Source organism: Manihot esculenta, chromosome 15 (genome assembly GCF_001659605.2).
Source record: "Manihot esculenta cultivar AM560-2 chromosome 15, M.esculenta_v8, whole genome shotgun sequence".
Classification (NCBI taxonomy): Eukaryota; Viridiplantae; Streptophyta; class Magnoliopsida; order Malpighiales; family Euphorbiaceae; genus Manihot; species Manihot esculenta.
This window is the reverse complement of record NC_035175.2, coordinates 8,766,039-8,782,800: the sequence shown is the minus strand read 5'-3', so window position 1 is coordinate 8,782,800 and position 16,762 is coordinate 8,766,039. Positions and strand designations below refer to the sequence as shown.

Sequence of the window (16,762 nt, the reverse complement as noted above, 5' to 3'; positions counted from 1 at the left end):
AATAAAATTTTTGATCATAATTTGCAAGTTCTTACAACGTAGAATCCTGGCCACAACAAAAATGATACGTGGTACAATGCTATTTAATCAAATCATAGACAGTCCATTACAGCCACTAGTCATCCACTTGTAATCCCCTCTGAAACCTCGTCCACCTATCGTAAAGCTTCCATTTCACCAGGTTTAACTAACCTCTACACTTCTGGGTTCTCCTCCTCGTCTTCTAATAGTAGAACCAGAAACAAACCAGCCATGTCTTTGGCTCCAGCTAGCTATCCATCTCTCTACTCTTCATCGCCATTGCCAAGAACTTGTTGTATCTCCGCCACCAAGCAAAGCCCACTTCTCTTCTCCCAAATCAATCCGTGTTTATCCAAAAATTACTCATTTTTCTGCACTTCGACTTCTTTTTCCAATACCCATTTTCTAAAACCCTCGAATTTGATCTGTAAAGCATCGGAAACTGAGTCCAAGACATCTAAACCAGAGAATGAGAGTGAAGGAGGAGAAGAAGCGTACGAAGAGTATGAAGTGGAATTAATTCAGCCTTATGGGATCAAGTTTACAAAGGGCAGAGATGGTGGGACTTACATTGATGCTATTGCACCTGGTGGAGCTGCTGATAAGACTGGGTTGTTCACTGTTGGAGATAAAGTTATTGCCACCAGGTTAGTTTTCTTCCTTTCATTTTTTTCCAGATGATTTAATCATATTATTCATGTCATTTGTTTTGTATCTACGTTTCATTGGATCATTACTGTTTGATAAGTATTGAATTTTGTAATTGCAAGTGAATCTAACTAAATTATTATTGATTTCTGGAAGAATTGACAAGAATTTAGGTTGAGAATGTGACTTTTTGGAATTCTAAACCTTGTGCAGTGCTGTGTTTGGGACAGAGATATGGCCAGCGGCTGAGTATGGGAGGACTATGTACACCATCCGCCAAAGAATTGGTCCACTACTCATGAAAATGCAGAAGAGATATGGTTAGTTTACATTTGGTCTTAATAAGTTTCAATTCATTATTGATCAGAACATGCACAATGACTTTCCTTTTTGGTTCTACTCTTATAGGGAAGACGGATTATGCTGGCGAACTAACAGAAAAGGAAATCATTAGAGCTGAGAGAAACTCTGGTGTCATTAGTAACAGAGTGAGGGAAATCCAAGTGAGTATAAGCTAAATTGCATGTTATGTCCTCTAATTTGCTTCTGTATGTGTGGAATCTTTCTCTTAATATAATGTATATGTACCCAACTCCCAACTGGTTTCAGATGCAAAATTACATGAGGAAAAAAGAACAGAAGGAACAAAGAGAAAAAGATCTTCGCGAAGGCTTGTTACTATACAAGTAAGGGCTCCTGCTAGCGGTTCCAAGTTTTCCCGTTTTTCTTTCTATTTTTTCGTATCCGAATGAAGATGACTAGAGGGATCATCATTTGAATTGCTGCATTATTCGAAAGAAAAATATCTTCATTGGATGCTATGACTTGCTATCATTTGGTTGTGCTTATTACTTTACTCTTCATTGACATGTTAATGACATAGAAACGGAAAGTATGAGGAAGCACTGGAGAAATTTGAATCTGTATTGGGATCAAAACCAGACTCAAATGAAACTTCAGTGGCATGTTACAATGTCGCCTGTTGTTATTCAAAACTTAATCAGGTAAATGCTTTTGGCACCTTTGAAGTATACACTTGATGCTTTTTTCTTTGCTTGTGTGAGTGTGTTTGAATCTGCAGTTTTCTTCATAGATTAACCTGAATTTGAGCTGGAATTTCTTGATGCTGAAATATTGCTGAAACTCCTAAGTCCTAACTCCTAACAGATAAAAGCTGGGGTATCTGCACTTGAAGAAGCCATGCAAGCAGGCTATGAAGATTTCAAGGTATAGGTTCATGAACTAGTATTAAATTCTATAAACAGCATATGCTACCTAGTACAAGCTATCTAATAGTATTCATAATGTTAACAGAGAATCCGGACAGACCCTGACCTGGCCGGCTTGAGAACATCAGAAGAATTTGAGCCTCTTCTGAAAAGGTTTGATGAGTCGTTTATCAATGAGAATGCAATCAATGCCATCAAATCTCTATTTGGCATATTCAAAAAAGAGTAGAGCCCACAATTGTCCTCATAGAGTACAGGATTGAACATGTTCAATAGTGTCACACACATGAACCCGCAAGAAGCTAGTGATTGGCCAGAACACCTACTGCTTCAGATAATACGTTTCTTTTGTATGATTTTGATCATAGCATTGTTTTCAGGTGAGGTTGAAGAAATTCAGCCTAATTTATTATGGGAAGTCTCTTTTTACCATTTTTTATCAGCACATAGTCTATAATGATGTAGTCTCCTTGACAAGAATGATTGAAGTGAATTAAGCAGAAAAGCAAATCTTTCACTTGTTCATCTTGATTTGTTAGATTAACTACTCATGATACCAAAATGGCGTACTTGCATCTGCTGCTAGCGTACCTTTGTATATGAATCACTAGGAAGGATCATATCAATTATGGTGTTGATGGAAATGACATTGCATAAACATAGCAGCCCTTTACTCGAACTGGCATTAAGTGAAAATTGAAACTCTGATATGAATCCAACTATTGTTTAGCGTCTTTATTGGGAACTCTATGAGGTTGCTCAGAATCCGTTTTCAAACGAGGAATTAATCCGAAACCAAAGGACACTTTAGGCATCTGGCTCAAATTGAGGCCCTGTAGGGACTTGGATTCAAAATAATGAATCTTCCTACAAGCAAAAAAGCTAAATGGCGGCAAATCACAGTAAATTACATGGCTAATGGCAGAATTACAAAGAAATGTAAATGTAGATGATATGTTGTTGATCAAGGCTATCTGGGTGAGAAATGGTGATGAAGCTGAAATGAAAATGCTAAAATAAACTTACAAAATTATATTTGCATCCTTTTATCCATAGCAATATTTATTGAGTAAAACCGTTTCCATGCGGCCATGGAATATCAGTAATCTATGGAAAATAAGGGCTCAAGTTACCAATAGTTATGCTGCCTCTGATAAAGCCAAACCTTTTGCAGCAAGTTTTATAGCCAAAAAAGCTATCAGTTATGTAGTTCTCAGAATTATCTAAAACGTCATGCTTATCAGATTTTGAGCCGTTTACAACTGATGATACTAAATCTGCAACTTACTCCAAGCAATGCCAAGAGGAAAAAGGTTTAAAAAGAAGAAGAAGAAGAAGAAGAAGCTGTAAGACATAGATGGACAACTTGACAATTTGCTCGGATGATTCTACACAGGCCACGGCATGCATGCATTTTTGTTCAAAGCCACAAGTATGTTCAAAAAGGAAAAGAAAAATATTCGGAGTTTCTTCCCCTCTAACCCATGGAAAGAAATTCAGCAATCCATCTATGAGTAGAACTGCGAACTGGACATCCGCTCAAGAAATCCTTTTCAACTTATAGAAGCATTACAAATTAAATTACCCATGTATGCTTCTGCAATTCCCTATCCAGTTGTAGCATAAAAGATAAAAACGGCACGTCGTTGTTTGGTTAGATTAAACGACAGTTGTAATGCATTGTCGTTTTTTTGCTCTTTTGTTTTTTCAATGACGCTAGTACCCGTTAAGAGTCGTTCTAACGGGACCCGACTATCGTTTAGGTTATCGTTGCCAGAGCAACTCAACGCCGCCAGCTGCCCAAATTCCTCCTCATTAGATTATATTTCGGCAAATAGAACTATTTTCTTTTTATTTGTTTGGGTTTGAAGCTTGATGGTTTTCGGATTTATATTTAATTTCTGGAAATGAAGAAAATGAACCATGAGGAAGTAATGTGGCTGATCCACCACTTGATTACTGCCCAGCCATCTGCTGCCGGCGGTTCCATGGTTGGATTTGATTTTGCCTTACTCATCTGAGTATCTTATTTCTCTAATGCTATTAAACCCTTGGGGGAGAGAATCATTAAATACATGCTCTAGCGAATTCTTCAAGGTATGCCTTTTTATCTTTAGGGTTTTCTATTAACTTCGTCAAATTTATGCATCACTTCCTTTTTTTCGCCGATTTATTGATTGAGTTCAACTAGTGGAGGACAAATATTTTTGAAAAGGGTGTTAATTATATAGAAATGGGCAGATTGGGAACTGATGAATAAAGCAGGTACTTATGACAAATTGCCATAGCCTCCTGGCGCAGCATTCTGCTGCTGTGCCGAGCTTCTGTGATGTGTCTGCATGATTAAAGCTATAATCTGCTCACTGATTCCTTTCTAGCCCAAGATTTTAATCTTTATAGTTATTGTTCCATTTTTTTTTCCTTTGATGCCCGTAATTTTAACTAGCAGTTCGGATAGGGTGGAACTGGATTTTGTGTATGATATTAGTTTATGATTTTGGAGTCTCTTTTATCTGAGATCCTCCGACTCATGAAACCCCAGTTTGATTTCTGTCTCCTAGGTTGCTAAGTGATTGACATATGATGAAAGGCACATATCCTAGTTCTGCTGTTGTGTTGTTGGGATTCGGGAAGGTAAAGGTTGCCACATTTTATCTGGGTCGTGGTGCCAATCCATTGTTCAAATATTTCAATTAATAAAAAAGTTGAGGATGTTGATTGATTAAACACACACACACACACACACAAATGTAAGAGGGCTTCAATAAAAACCCGATCAAAGTTGGAGGTCTTCTTGTGCATTTATTCCTTCATATTTCTTAATCAATTGATGTAGGATTTTCTTTCTCAGTGGCAGAAGTAGATATTGGCAGATAATGAAATAATAAAATAAAAATGTATCAATCACATGTAGGAGTTTGTCTTTGTCCTATTTTTACTTTAGAAAGGGACAGGAAAGATATTAGAACATTACAAACACAATAAATGGATACAACACTTGGAACCTAGGACTGTTGTGGTTGCAGATGAATTGGAAGTGCTTTAGATGGTGTCGCACATGGGATCATATCCAGACTTTTCATTAGGTATATGAAAGTCCCATTTGAATCTTCTCAAAATATCATGCAAGAAAATCTCTAGTTGCACAAACTCATGCCCCAGGTGCATCCTTGGCCCCCCTCCAAAGGGAGCATAAGAATAAGTAGGCCCACACCTCCTGCAAACCTTGAAGTATCAGATCTTCTGGATTTGGAAAAACTGCAGGATCTTTGTGTGTCGAGCCACTGCTCAAATACAACTACTAAATGTAAAGCAAAATGCCATTAGTCTGATCACTAAGGGAGCAATTTTGTATTAATGAGAGACCAATGGACTTGAAAAACTAGAAGGTTATGGCTACTATCAGGTGAGAACTCAAAAATAGACCTTTGATTTCCAAACAGTTGATAATAGTACTTTTACTATAAAAAAGATCTTTACTTGTGTAGAACTTAATGTAAATGGGGATGCTACCATCCGTCCTTTTGGGATTGGATAACCTTGATAGGTGATATTAACTAGGGCCTCTCTGAAAGCATCACTTGCAGGTGGAGTCAGTCTCATAACTTCAGAGGCCACACTTAATGAGTACTTCATTTTCCTCATCCTCCCATTGCAATGACTCCCCTGGTTCTTCAGACTTGGAGTTATCAATTTGTTTAATATGCATAAAAAATAAAAACATATTTGCAAATGTGATCTGTGCAAGTTCCTCATGTAAGCAGTTATTGTCATTACTATTTTCATCCTATGAATTGAAAGTCAAGTCATTCAGGCAACAGTTATGAAGTCCTCTGTTTTATGCTTACATTTGCTGTTGATGAAATCAAATGAAATATCTTTTCTATTAGAAGTGTTAATCTTTGAGTATCACTTTGTTTACTCAATCAACAGCTCCTACGTGAAACCCCTACACTTTTAAGATTTTTGCATGCACTTCCGGCATTTCTCCAATCTCCAAGATATTTCATTAGCAGTGTTATGGCTGATCTGGAAGTATCATGGCCAGAGAAAAGCAAAAGCAGGATATCAACAATCTTCTTCTCCAATAGGAATCTTCTGTCAAGAGCAAATGTGACAAAAGATCTTGTTTATGTGAGACGTGTAGGATCATTGCTGCTTCCAAATATGTGACAGGCAAGATGAAAGGTATATAACTTGACTGTTGGGCAATCGGCTCTCTCCCTTCATTGTATAGAATTGTAGAAAAAATGCAATTTACAAATAAAATGGGTAGGTAGGGAATCATTTCAATACTTCAAGTTTCAAATAATTTGTATACCTTCTCCATGCTTTATAATACGTTCTTGGCCTTATCCATCCTCTCCATATACCCATTGATACGTAATGTGTATGGTTGTAGAATGAAGGTTTACTCTTGAAGTTGCATTAGTATACTTCAGCGGCACCTTTTGCCCTTGCTTGTCAAACTAAGGCTCTTAGGAAAGAACAGAAGGTGTCTCTTGAGAGAATTGAAGCTGAATACAGGGAACAATTAACTGAATTGAAAGGAGATGCGGAAGCCAAGGATCAGAAACTAGATGAGCAATGAGCTGCAAAGCATTAGTGCCTTTCTAAGTTTCATGAATAAATGTGCAGGTCTAGGGTTGTAGAGTCTAATAGCCGATGAGAAGATTAGTTCTACACGGCTTATGTGCTTGCTAGTTTCACCAAGAGATGCAGTTTTTAGGAAGATTTCTATTATGGATGTTGACTTGTATTTAATGTCTGCTTATGCCTCTTTGAAGCTGTTATGCCGAAATCGGGCACCGGATGTAACATGGGTGATAGACTTAACTGTTTTTAGGATGGAAGCTGTTAGTCGGATATTGGGCACCGGATGTAACATGGGTAATAGATTTGGCAGTTTTTGGGATGGAAGCTGATAGTCCAAAATCGGGCACCGGATGTAACATGGGTGATAGACTTGGTAGTTTTTGGGATGGATAAATTTATCAATCATAAACTTATGCAACTGGTGTATGTTGTTTGTCTTAAAACCTGCTTGGGCCTTAATTGAAACTGAAGGGTGATCTAGTTCATTTCGTGTAGGAAGATTCGCATCTGCTACTGCTTGCATTTCGCATCTGCTACTGCTTGCATTTCGCATCTGCTACTGCTTGCATTTCCTGGTGCATGAGATCATTTCCCACTAGACTCGACTGAGAGCTGGCGAATGAGCTGTGCTTTAGATTTCTTATCAAGCGTAGCGTCCAATGGTGACATATGACGCCTAAAATTTAACGGCTGCTTGCCCTCTCAACTGCTCCTCGGCGGCTGGAATAATCTATATATATTTTTTTCCCGTCCATTAGAAGTACGGGCAACTCTTTCTTGTAATTATTTGAAAACAAAAATTGGCTGTCCGAAACGCCAGATGCAATGTTTTTTTTTTTTTTTTTTTAAAAAAATTAAAAATAAAGATGAGAGGAAAATAACTACACTTGAACATTATATACAATAGAAGGCACCACAAATACTGGAGATAATGAGATCACTCAAATCTTGAAGAGGAATCTTAAATCTATGAATAACCAAAGAGAGTGAGCCGCCGAGGTGAGCAAGTTAGATTACACATATATTACTTTCTGTATAAATGTGGTTAAAATTAATTATCCAAATAGCAAGTCCCTTATATATTAACCGGAGTGCGCTATGAATTTTCAAATTCAAATCTTAGTTTGGCGATAGATGCTCCTTAGTTGCCATTTCAAACACATTTAGACTATGAACCTCCACCACCCTTCTAATGCCAGACCCCCAAGCCAACTTTAAACCCACAAACTGAACCCAAAGCTCAACCAGGACAACCGAACACTCACCAATATTTATAGCAAACCTTCCGACACATACACCTGATGAGATGGGATAACACCACCTGCAAAGGCTCTAAAGATTTGGCAAAACGGAGCCACCTGAATTGAGCTTAAACCAGCCAAATGGGGAGGAACTCAACCTACGCCGTTGATCATATTATCCTTAGCCATAGCCACCTCCTTACTGACAAAAGTTAAGATAACACAGGAATATTTGTTGGGTCTGATAAAATCAGCATCAATAATACTAGCATTCCGTCATTTTCATATAAGCCACACCACAATATTACAAGCTAGCAATACCATCAAACAGGAGAGCATTGTTGTTAAAGAAGAAGCCAAAGCTGAAAGTTACGATTAAAGAAAACGAAGCTGGCTAATTCGTATGCATGGAAACTCTTCCACACACTAATCCATTTACGATCAACTTCAATCAGTTAGACCTAGCCAAGGCTGAATACCCAGATTTGACGGTGAAAATAAAAAGACCATTTCCAGAGTAATAAGAATCTGGTCCACTATTTGACGAAGAAGTGTGTCGTTTAATTCAGGTTTTGTTAGCTCAGTTCTGGTAAGCTGGTCATATGTTGCGAGTTATGATTAAATTTACGTAATCCAAGGGCTCAAACAAGCCCTGTAAAAAATGAATTAGTCAACTAAACACATAACGAAGCTTCTACCACAGAATTAACATATATAATTTTAATAAAAATTAAAAAATCTTCACATCTTAGAAGGAAAACAAATTATCGGCTAATGAATGAGAAGATGGAGATAACAACTTCTCTTTGGCTTTCTCTTGTTGTTGAAGCTTTCACCACTGGAAGTTGCACTAGGGATTTGATTCTAATTTTGGCTGTCATAGAATTATACATGAGCACCCACTATTTATCTCATCTTCACTATCAGAATCTTCTGTTTCACTATTCAAGAAGAACAAAAAAAAAATTAGTGTTCAAGAAAAGGGTATTCTCAGTTTATGAAGGTTCCACTTATCTCATTTTATGTTGGCTGATTTCAATTAAAATTTTCCCAGAAATAACGTGAAATAGATGGAAAGTTGGGAACTTTCCTGCAATCAACCCCAAAACAATATATCCAAAGATATGTTTTTTTCTCAAGTATTCCCATCTTGGCCAAGAAATTTCTTCCCTTGACACAAATTACCCTCTTAGCAGCCTTTCTTCTGAATTTTATCAAGTTTATTCTTCCCCATTTTCTTTTAAAAAAACAAAAATGAATGCAAGAAATTATATAATTCAAGTGATTTCAATCTCAATTTCCAAAAGAATCCAAACCAGAGCTAAACTAATTTAGTCTAGAACAAGATCAAAGTAGAGAGAAAGGGAAACAAAGTACCAACCTGGATTCAAATTCTCTGATCTCAACAAGTTCTTTTCCTAAGAAATCCATCCACTGAACTCTCTTCTTCTCAACCTGTTTTGAATCCAAATCAGACCTTTTAAGACTACCTTTGAGGCAACTCTGAGCCTTTGATTGCTTCCCACCTCCATCTTCATCAACATCTAAACTCTCTTCTTGAACTCCATTGGATTCACTAGACACATGATGATCATTGAATTTAGAGGAGGCATTAACATCTGATATAACTGTTGTTGAAGCCACATTAGGACTATTTTCCAATTTCAATGGTCCTGCTGTATATATGCTGGAAGAGGGCTTGCAAAAACAAATGAAAGGAGGACAATGGATCTTGCAAAACAAAACCCTCATGAACAGAAAATTTTTCTTGATTCCCAAACAGAGCATAAACCAATATCATCTCATTTTATAACTCAAAATGGATCTAAACTTTGAACTCAAACTTTTTGGATTTGAGAGAGTATCTGTTGAAAAGAGAGCCGAATAAAGCTTTACTATGAAGCTGTTTTTATTGTGGAAATCCAAACAGAGGAAGAAAAATCAAAATTTTTTCAAAGAAAAGTGTAAAAACCAGATTGAAATTTGAGTTCTTGAGGTGTTTGATGATGAATTGGAAATCTTAATCAAAGTGGGTGTCTCTTATACAGTACGTAAAAGTATGCAGAGAGATTTGAGTAAAACAGTTTCCTCTGTTTCCAAGAATGAAAAGACAAGTGCTGTAATCTACATAGAAAACAAACTCTGTAAGATTATGAGAAATGACCATTATACCCTCTTCACAATTTCACTTCCTTGGGGATCTTCTATTTCCGTAATATGAATATATAGTACAATAATTAAAAAATATCATAAGATATTTTCCAAATCAATTATCCATAATCCATAATTAAATCTATTAAAAGACGGAAAATTAGCTTTATTAAATTAGATTATATATCTTAGATTTCCTTTTTTTTCAGAAAAATCCCAACTCAATATTCTATATATTTTGATATTATATAAAAAATTGTTAAAATTATTGATTTTAATAATGGTCTCATATGTGCAGTATCTATTTCTAATAACAAAATTATTATTTAGATTTATTGGATATTTTTATTATTATTTATCTAAATTAAAATGCAAATTGTATAATCCAAAAACATATAATCAAAAATTATCAATTTAAATTTTGTTATGATATTGTATCTTGACAGTATAAATTACGCATTGATATTTTGAAATTTATAAAATAAAATTTTACTGATATTTTAAAATTTAGAAAATAAAATTTTACGAGAATAAGTTTAGTATGAAAAGATCACTCCTCTCTCCTTTTATCTTTATTTTTTTATTTTGTAGTGATATATAACTGTTATCTTACTACAGTACTACTTATTTTTATTATTAAAATTCATATGTGCAGACGTAACAGTGTATCTTTTTTTATTAGACGGTCAATTAATTTCTCTCGACACGTATGCTGATAGAGCTGCAAAGTGACTAGATCTGTCTCCTTACTACTTATCACGTCATCGAACTAAACTATCTTTTGATGGACTTGGGCGTGGGGTCAATTCAGTTTACCTTGCTCATGGATCAGAGCACATGATGTTACGCCAGTCTCGTTCAGTAGATTCTGCTGGTCTTTGGGTCTGCATTTTTTTCCAAATTCTGATCTCACCCCAGAGTATAAGAAATTCGACGATCATCACATACGAATAAAATTTTCAAATTAAAAATAATTGTTTGATAATTAATAAGAAAATTGAACAAATAAGTCAAAATTAAAAATTTTAAAATAATAAAATTAAGAATTTAGAAGACTGAATCTCAGAGAAATTTTAATAATTAATTTGGAAAAATCTTTATGGATTGCACATCTTTTGAATTTTTAAAAGTCTATGCTCCATATTGGCATGAGAATTGTTTCAACTATTTTTTTTTTCTGGTTTTTATTGCATTTTCTAGTTCAGCAACCTTAAAGGCAGTCATGTTTGTTTCCTGGCAAAATGTTTCTTCGAAATAAAAGAAAAAAAACAGAAAGAATAATTTTTTTGGGAATAAAATCTTAATAAAAAATACCAGCAAATATTGAGATGCATAGCAATAGCATAAGAAAGAAAATTATTATTCTCAAAATTTGTAGCTTCCAATGGCCTCAATGGAACTGCAGAAAAGCAATTCTGTGAATCAAAGGATTTCTTTTGATTGATTTTAGATCCAATGGCTAGAATAATTGTCCTTTTCCTATGGTATAGACATTACCCTACCTGATTAAATTATTAAATATTAATTAATTAGGAATTTATTCTAATAATAAGACATTAAGTTTCAAAGGAATATTATGAAGATTTAAAGCCAAAGCAAAATAGCCCATGATTTCAAAGGCTTATTATTCTATCCCTTCAATTTGGTTTATTCATCATGAAATTTCTTGCCCTCTCCTCAATGCAAAGCTCTAACTTTAAAGCTTTTCTTCTAGATAGGCCTTAACTTTTTCTTTAAAAATAATTTAATATTTAAATGGAAAGAATTATCTTTTGTTATATGCTACTACTGCCACCATTGAATCTGCATGTGGGGGAAATTTTGAGATGATAATGTTTCTGAAAAGTGCTTCTTTGTGGTAATGAGTGGCTGAGAGCAATAGACCAGTGATAAAAGAAAATAAATATTTCATCAAAATTTATATCTGATTGTTAAAAAATATATATATTTATATATAAATATCAAATATTATTCGAATATCTGTTGGCATTAATTATGTGTAATTAATTTAACGTATACAAAGTGATTTACCGACATGTTCTGCTACATGGAAATAGACACAAGGTTTAGAATTATTATGGTGTGCCACATGTTCACGTCATTACATGGACCCACCAATCAAATAGAGGACATCATTAGCTAAACCTATCAAAGATCAGGATGGAGAGAGAGAGACAAGGTGAAGGGTTGAATTTATGTTGTGGAGACAAAAAAGCACGCAAGATTTAATCATAGAACCCTCAAATTTCTGAACAGATGTTAAAAATGGACTGGGCTCCCTCCAATCACTTTACCCAATTTAGGCTTCAAACCTTCTTCTAGATAGTTGGTGTAAATTGAGAAATTTATAATTGGTATTATTTGTCATAAACACATTTTTTTTTTGAATTTGAATCTAACTCCACTATAACATTGAGAATACGTTGAAAAATGCTTCAAGCAAAAACAATAAGCATGAAAAATGCAACATGATCTGAAATTTTAAAATGAACAGTGAATGTGAACACCTCTTGTGATGAAATATTTATCATATTTTCCGAATGTATCGATGCTTGCTGAACAACCTCTTTCAATATGTATTGATGATCTGAAATTCAATTAAGGATAGGATTAGGGTATATGTGTATAAATTAAGTTTCGTTGGCTCCCCTCCTCTATTTATCCTTTTCTTTTTTTTGTCTTTTAGCAACGTATAATTGTTGTCTTATATCCCTACACCTTATCGTTTCTGCACAGAGTCGTACATATATATACATTGTATTCTTTTTTCATTGTCAGACGGCTATTTAATATCCTTCAGCGTCATGCAGATATGATCTCAGACGTTCAAGATTCGTTTTGTCGCGTATCTGTCACCTTTAATGAGCCAGACCTCCTTCACGTGAGCTTGTTCCTCATTTGATTCGGCCTGCCTAAATGAAATTTGAGCTGCTTGCTAATGGTCCGACCTGCACATTGGGCTTGGATGGGCTATGGCTTAGTCTTTCAACATGGGCTCGACCGCGGCTTGAATATAAGAGCCTAGTGATTATCAAGTGCCTATTTATCCGTTCATTAATTATTTTATGATTAATGAGAGAGTAAATCCCGAAATCCCAATTATGGCTGCAAGACTCTAGGAATGGTTTTGCCAAAACGTTTTCTCTCCGCCTTTACCCATTTCAAATTTAAATTTTCAACTTTACTCTCGGTTCTTTTCTTGCGCTGCTTCTGCTAACTCGTTTTCTTTCTTCTCTGTAATCTCTACTTCCCCAATTTGAGGTACATCTCGCTTTACTCATGGCTTCCATTAGAATTTCTGATGTTGTTGGCTTAGCATCTTCTGTCACCCCTTCTTCCCTTCTCAATTTCTTCTCTCGCGAGTACACGGACACCACCATCTACAGGATTAGCGCTTCCCTTTCTAATGAAAAGATCGTTCTTCCCAATCCACCTCCAGTGGGCTTGATAGACGCCCAGTAAGGATGTAGTTCAGTTTTCTTCATAAAACAGCGCAATTTCGGACTAACATTCTCCTTTATCCCTTTCTTTATTGAGGCTTTCGGTCTCTTTAGGATGACTCCCCGTATGTTATCTCTCAACTTCATTTTGTTTATGTGTTATTTCAAGTTTGTTTGTCTATGTTGGGGTTTTACTCCACTATTGCTTTGTTCTCCACCTTCTTCTGCCTCGTCTGATCTACCCACGAGTTCTATTACTTTGGTCCCCGGGCAGGGTTATCTATTTTCACCAAGTATAAGGACTTGATAAAAGGTTGGGCAAAGGCCTTTATGGTTGTCGAGCTGAAAGAGAGCTCAGGGATCAATTGGGATGTTGATCTCTCTTGGGGGAGGTCTACCCAGGGGTTATATTACTTTGGTTCCCATGCAGGGTTGTCTATCTTCGCCGAGTATAAGGACTTAATAAAAGGTTGGACGGAGGCCTTTGTGGTTGTCAAGTTGAAAGAGAGCTCAAGGATCAATTGGGATGTTGATCTCTCTTCGGGGAGGTCCCTCGGGCTACAATGATTTTCCTAGGCTGACCCTGTTGGACCAGATCTGCCTTCTTCGACTGACCTCTGTAAGAAAAAAGTATGACGTCGAGAAATATATGTTTATGTCCAACTTTCGGGACTGTCAGAAAGCTAGTATTACTATTTTCTCATTTTTATTTCTTGTTGCATTTTCTTCTTGTTATTCAGAGTTCTAACTGAGTTAGCATCTCTTTTTTCAGTTTCTGCTATTCCTATGGAGAACATCAAGCTCTCGAAAAACTTTTCTTTGTCTAGGAAAAACATGAAGGTGACTTTAGTAGCCTTCAAGGCCAATAAATCAGTGGTCGATGCGACTCGAGAAGTTTTCTAGGCAGTGGATCCAGCAACTATAGGTCGTTTGACCACCCTTGCCCCTACTTTGGCGCTAGTACCTGCAGCAGGGGATTCTCGGTCTGCCACCTTGAGGATGTCCATTCCCACTAAAATGCGGACTCCAACCAAGACTCTAACTGCTCCTAAACCGGCTTCCAAAGAGTCCATTGCAGTTAGTGAATTTACCGAGAGAAGTTTAGAGGAGGGCACTAGAGTTGCTCCTTTTGACGTCCTACCTATCCAAGCTGTGGGGGCCATTGTGATTGGAGGAGCGACTAGCAAGCGAGCCCAAACCTCAGAGCTTGCTACTGAAGGTTGGGTTGCTAAGTGAGCTCGTGTTGTGGAGCCTATGAAGACAACCCCTCCTCCCTCCACTAATAAAGGAAAGAAGGTAGTAGAGCAGCTATCTTTAACTCTTGACAACGAGCTCTTGAACACTGCCGAAGTGACTCCTGAGTCTACGCCAGCTTCATCTGCCTAGGAGCTCTATAATAAAATATTTGGGGGAACTCTAGATGTCTTGAATCCCCACTTTATGGCTTTTTTCAACTACCTTGCTTGCTCCACCAAACAACAAGCGGCATTCAATACTCGTTTTGTGGATGACCTCAGAGACAGTTTGAGAGAGATACTCTTCATGATAAGCCATTTGTTTTTCTCAAGAGTATTTTTAGCTTCTTTAGCTTTTCTAATTTCATTTTTCTTTCTTTATAATAGGTTTTTGGGGGTATTTCTTGAGATTAATGCTTGGAACAGGTCTTTCCAGAGTTCAATAGGGCATCGCATCGCTAAAGAGCAGCGAGATGAGAACATAGGCCATTAACACAGACCATAGTCTTTCAAATCTGGGATTTGGAGCTATACAAGGTAGTTTTCTGCCACAGGAAGGACATTGAGGAGCATGAAAGCTAAATGCAAAGGTTTTACAATTAACATATGGTGAACATATCTTTCATTTAAGGCAAGCCACTTTCTTCATATTGTGAATTGCTACCATCTTGCTATTCATTCTACTAATTACATTGTGAAATCGAACCCACACTGTTGATGCATGAAATGATATAAATGTAATTATATTTTTATTAAATTATTTTAAAATCTCAATATTCTCTTAAAAATATTTATAAGATAAATTATTTACTTATTATTTAATTTATTTTTATATAATCATTTTTATTATTAAAAAGGAGTGGTTATTTATTTATTTATATGATTAGAATTAAATGTTAAATTATTTAAATTTATAAAAATAAATTTTAAATGTAAAGAAAAAAAAAAGAATTATACGAGTAATGATAAAAATGTTTAAATAGCTTTTATGAACAATTTAAATTTAGAAGAAAAATAAATAAATCTAGGAGAATTGTTTTTGAAAAAAAAAAGAACTTTGATATATATATAAATCAAATAGTATTTAATGGGTAATAAATTAAATTATTGAAATTAAAAAAATTAAATTAAAATAAAAATTAATTCAACTTGCAAAATTTGATGAATATACTTTTTTCACTGTTGCTTTGAAATTCAACCTAAAAATTTTATTTTTAATATTTATATAGACAAATTTTTTTAAATTAGTGAAATTAAAAATTTTACTGACATAATAAAATTAGACCCTAATTTATATTGATGAATTTACCACTACTCCTTTTTGAAATAACCTGCTGATCCCTCTAAAAATGCTGGAACGTGCTTGTCTTTGAAAATAAGGATCATGATGCAAATTATAAATTAAAGAATAATCTGTTCACGTAAATACTTATAAAAAAAAAAAAAAAAACATGTAGGTAATGAAAAATTAGTCAAACTTAGAATTAATTAGTTTTATTTAAAGAAAATGATGATGAAGTTTACAATTAATTAGTAATGAAATAAGGTGACATTATATTCAATAATGGCATCACCACTAGTGAAATTCAAGTAACGAGTATGCAGCTTCGCAATTCCTCTAGCCAACCTGAAACGTCCTCTTCCACCCACCACCGCAACCTCACGCTCAGTCTGCAACACTGGATTTCTCGAACAAACAACAAACGAGCTCCCATTGAACTTGCCTGCTATGAACCCAAAATCCAAGTACAACACCAACTGAAACTCATCCTTTTGGCTTGCTGCTACGTACAGACCTTTAGCTCTCCCAATCAATTTTGAGCTTGATTCTATGCCTACTCTTATTGCATCATTAACGGCATAAAGAGCTCCAAATGCGCCTAATCCTGTGTCGTTTTGAGAGGGTCTGGCTATTTGAGCAACAGTTGCATTTTCACCACTGACTATGTCGTGAAGAAAGAAATGGAGATGGGTGACTTTCTCCTTCAAGTGAGAAGCAGGGATTGTGTTGGAGTAGTATTCATGTCCTTGTGAATTTTCCATTGCAGCAGCAAGGATCATAGCCGCTATGAAGAAGAAGAAGATCTTTCCTTCCATCTTTGTTTTTCCTTCCTTCGTGTCTTTAGCTTGTGTATGTCTCTGATCTATATATACACATACATGCATGCATAGCAGTTTCTTACCTGTCTATTGGTACATTT

At 35.6% G+C, this 16,762-nt stretch overlaps 3 protein-coding genes across 3 annotated transcripts; 1 reads left to right on the top strand and 2 right to left on the bottom strand.

Annotated features, from left to right (window-relative positions):
• Positions 1-119: 119 nt before the first annotated feature.
• LOC110601001 (protein MET1, chloroplastic) lies at positions 120-2,423 on the top strand. Its single transcript, XM_021737968.1, has 7 exons — positions 120-668; positions 883-989; positions 1,078-1,172; positions 1,279-1,355; positions 1,553-1,673; positions 1,837-1,896; positions 1,984-2,423. Exons 1-7 carry the CDS (start codon positions 253-255, stop codon positions 2,125-2,127), a joined length of 1,020 nt encoding a protein of 339 aa, XP_021593660.1. The 5' UTR covers positions 120-252; the 3' UTR covers positions 2,128-2,423.
• Positions 2,424-8,418: 5,995 nt separating this feature from the next.
• LOC110601798 lies at positions 8,419-9,874 on the bottom strand. The gene is made up of 2 exons (XM_021739113.2): positions 9,117-9,874; positions 8,419-8,676 (listed from the first exon to the last, which is right to left on the bottom strand). Exons 1-2 carry the CDS (start codon positions 9,521-9,523, stop codon positions 8,613-8,615), a joined length of 471 nt encoding a protein of 156 aa, XP_021594805.1. The 5' UTR covers positions 9,524-9,874; the 3' UTR covers positions 8,419-8,612.
• A 6,217-nt stretch (positions 9,875-16,091) lies between these two features.
• On the bottom strand, positions 16,092-16,658 carry LOC110601304 (dirigent protein 4). The gene has a single exon (XM_021738394.1). It carries the CDS (start codon positions 16,656-16,658, stop codon positions 16,092-16,094), a length of 567 nt encoding a protein of 188 aa, XP_021594086.1.
• Between the last annotated feature and the right edge of the window lie 104 nt (positions 16,659-16,762).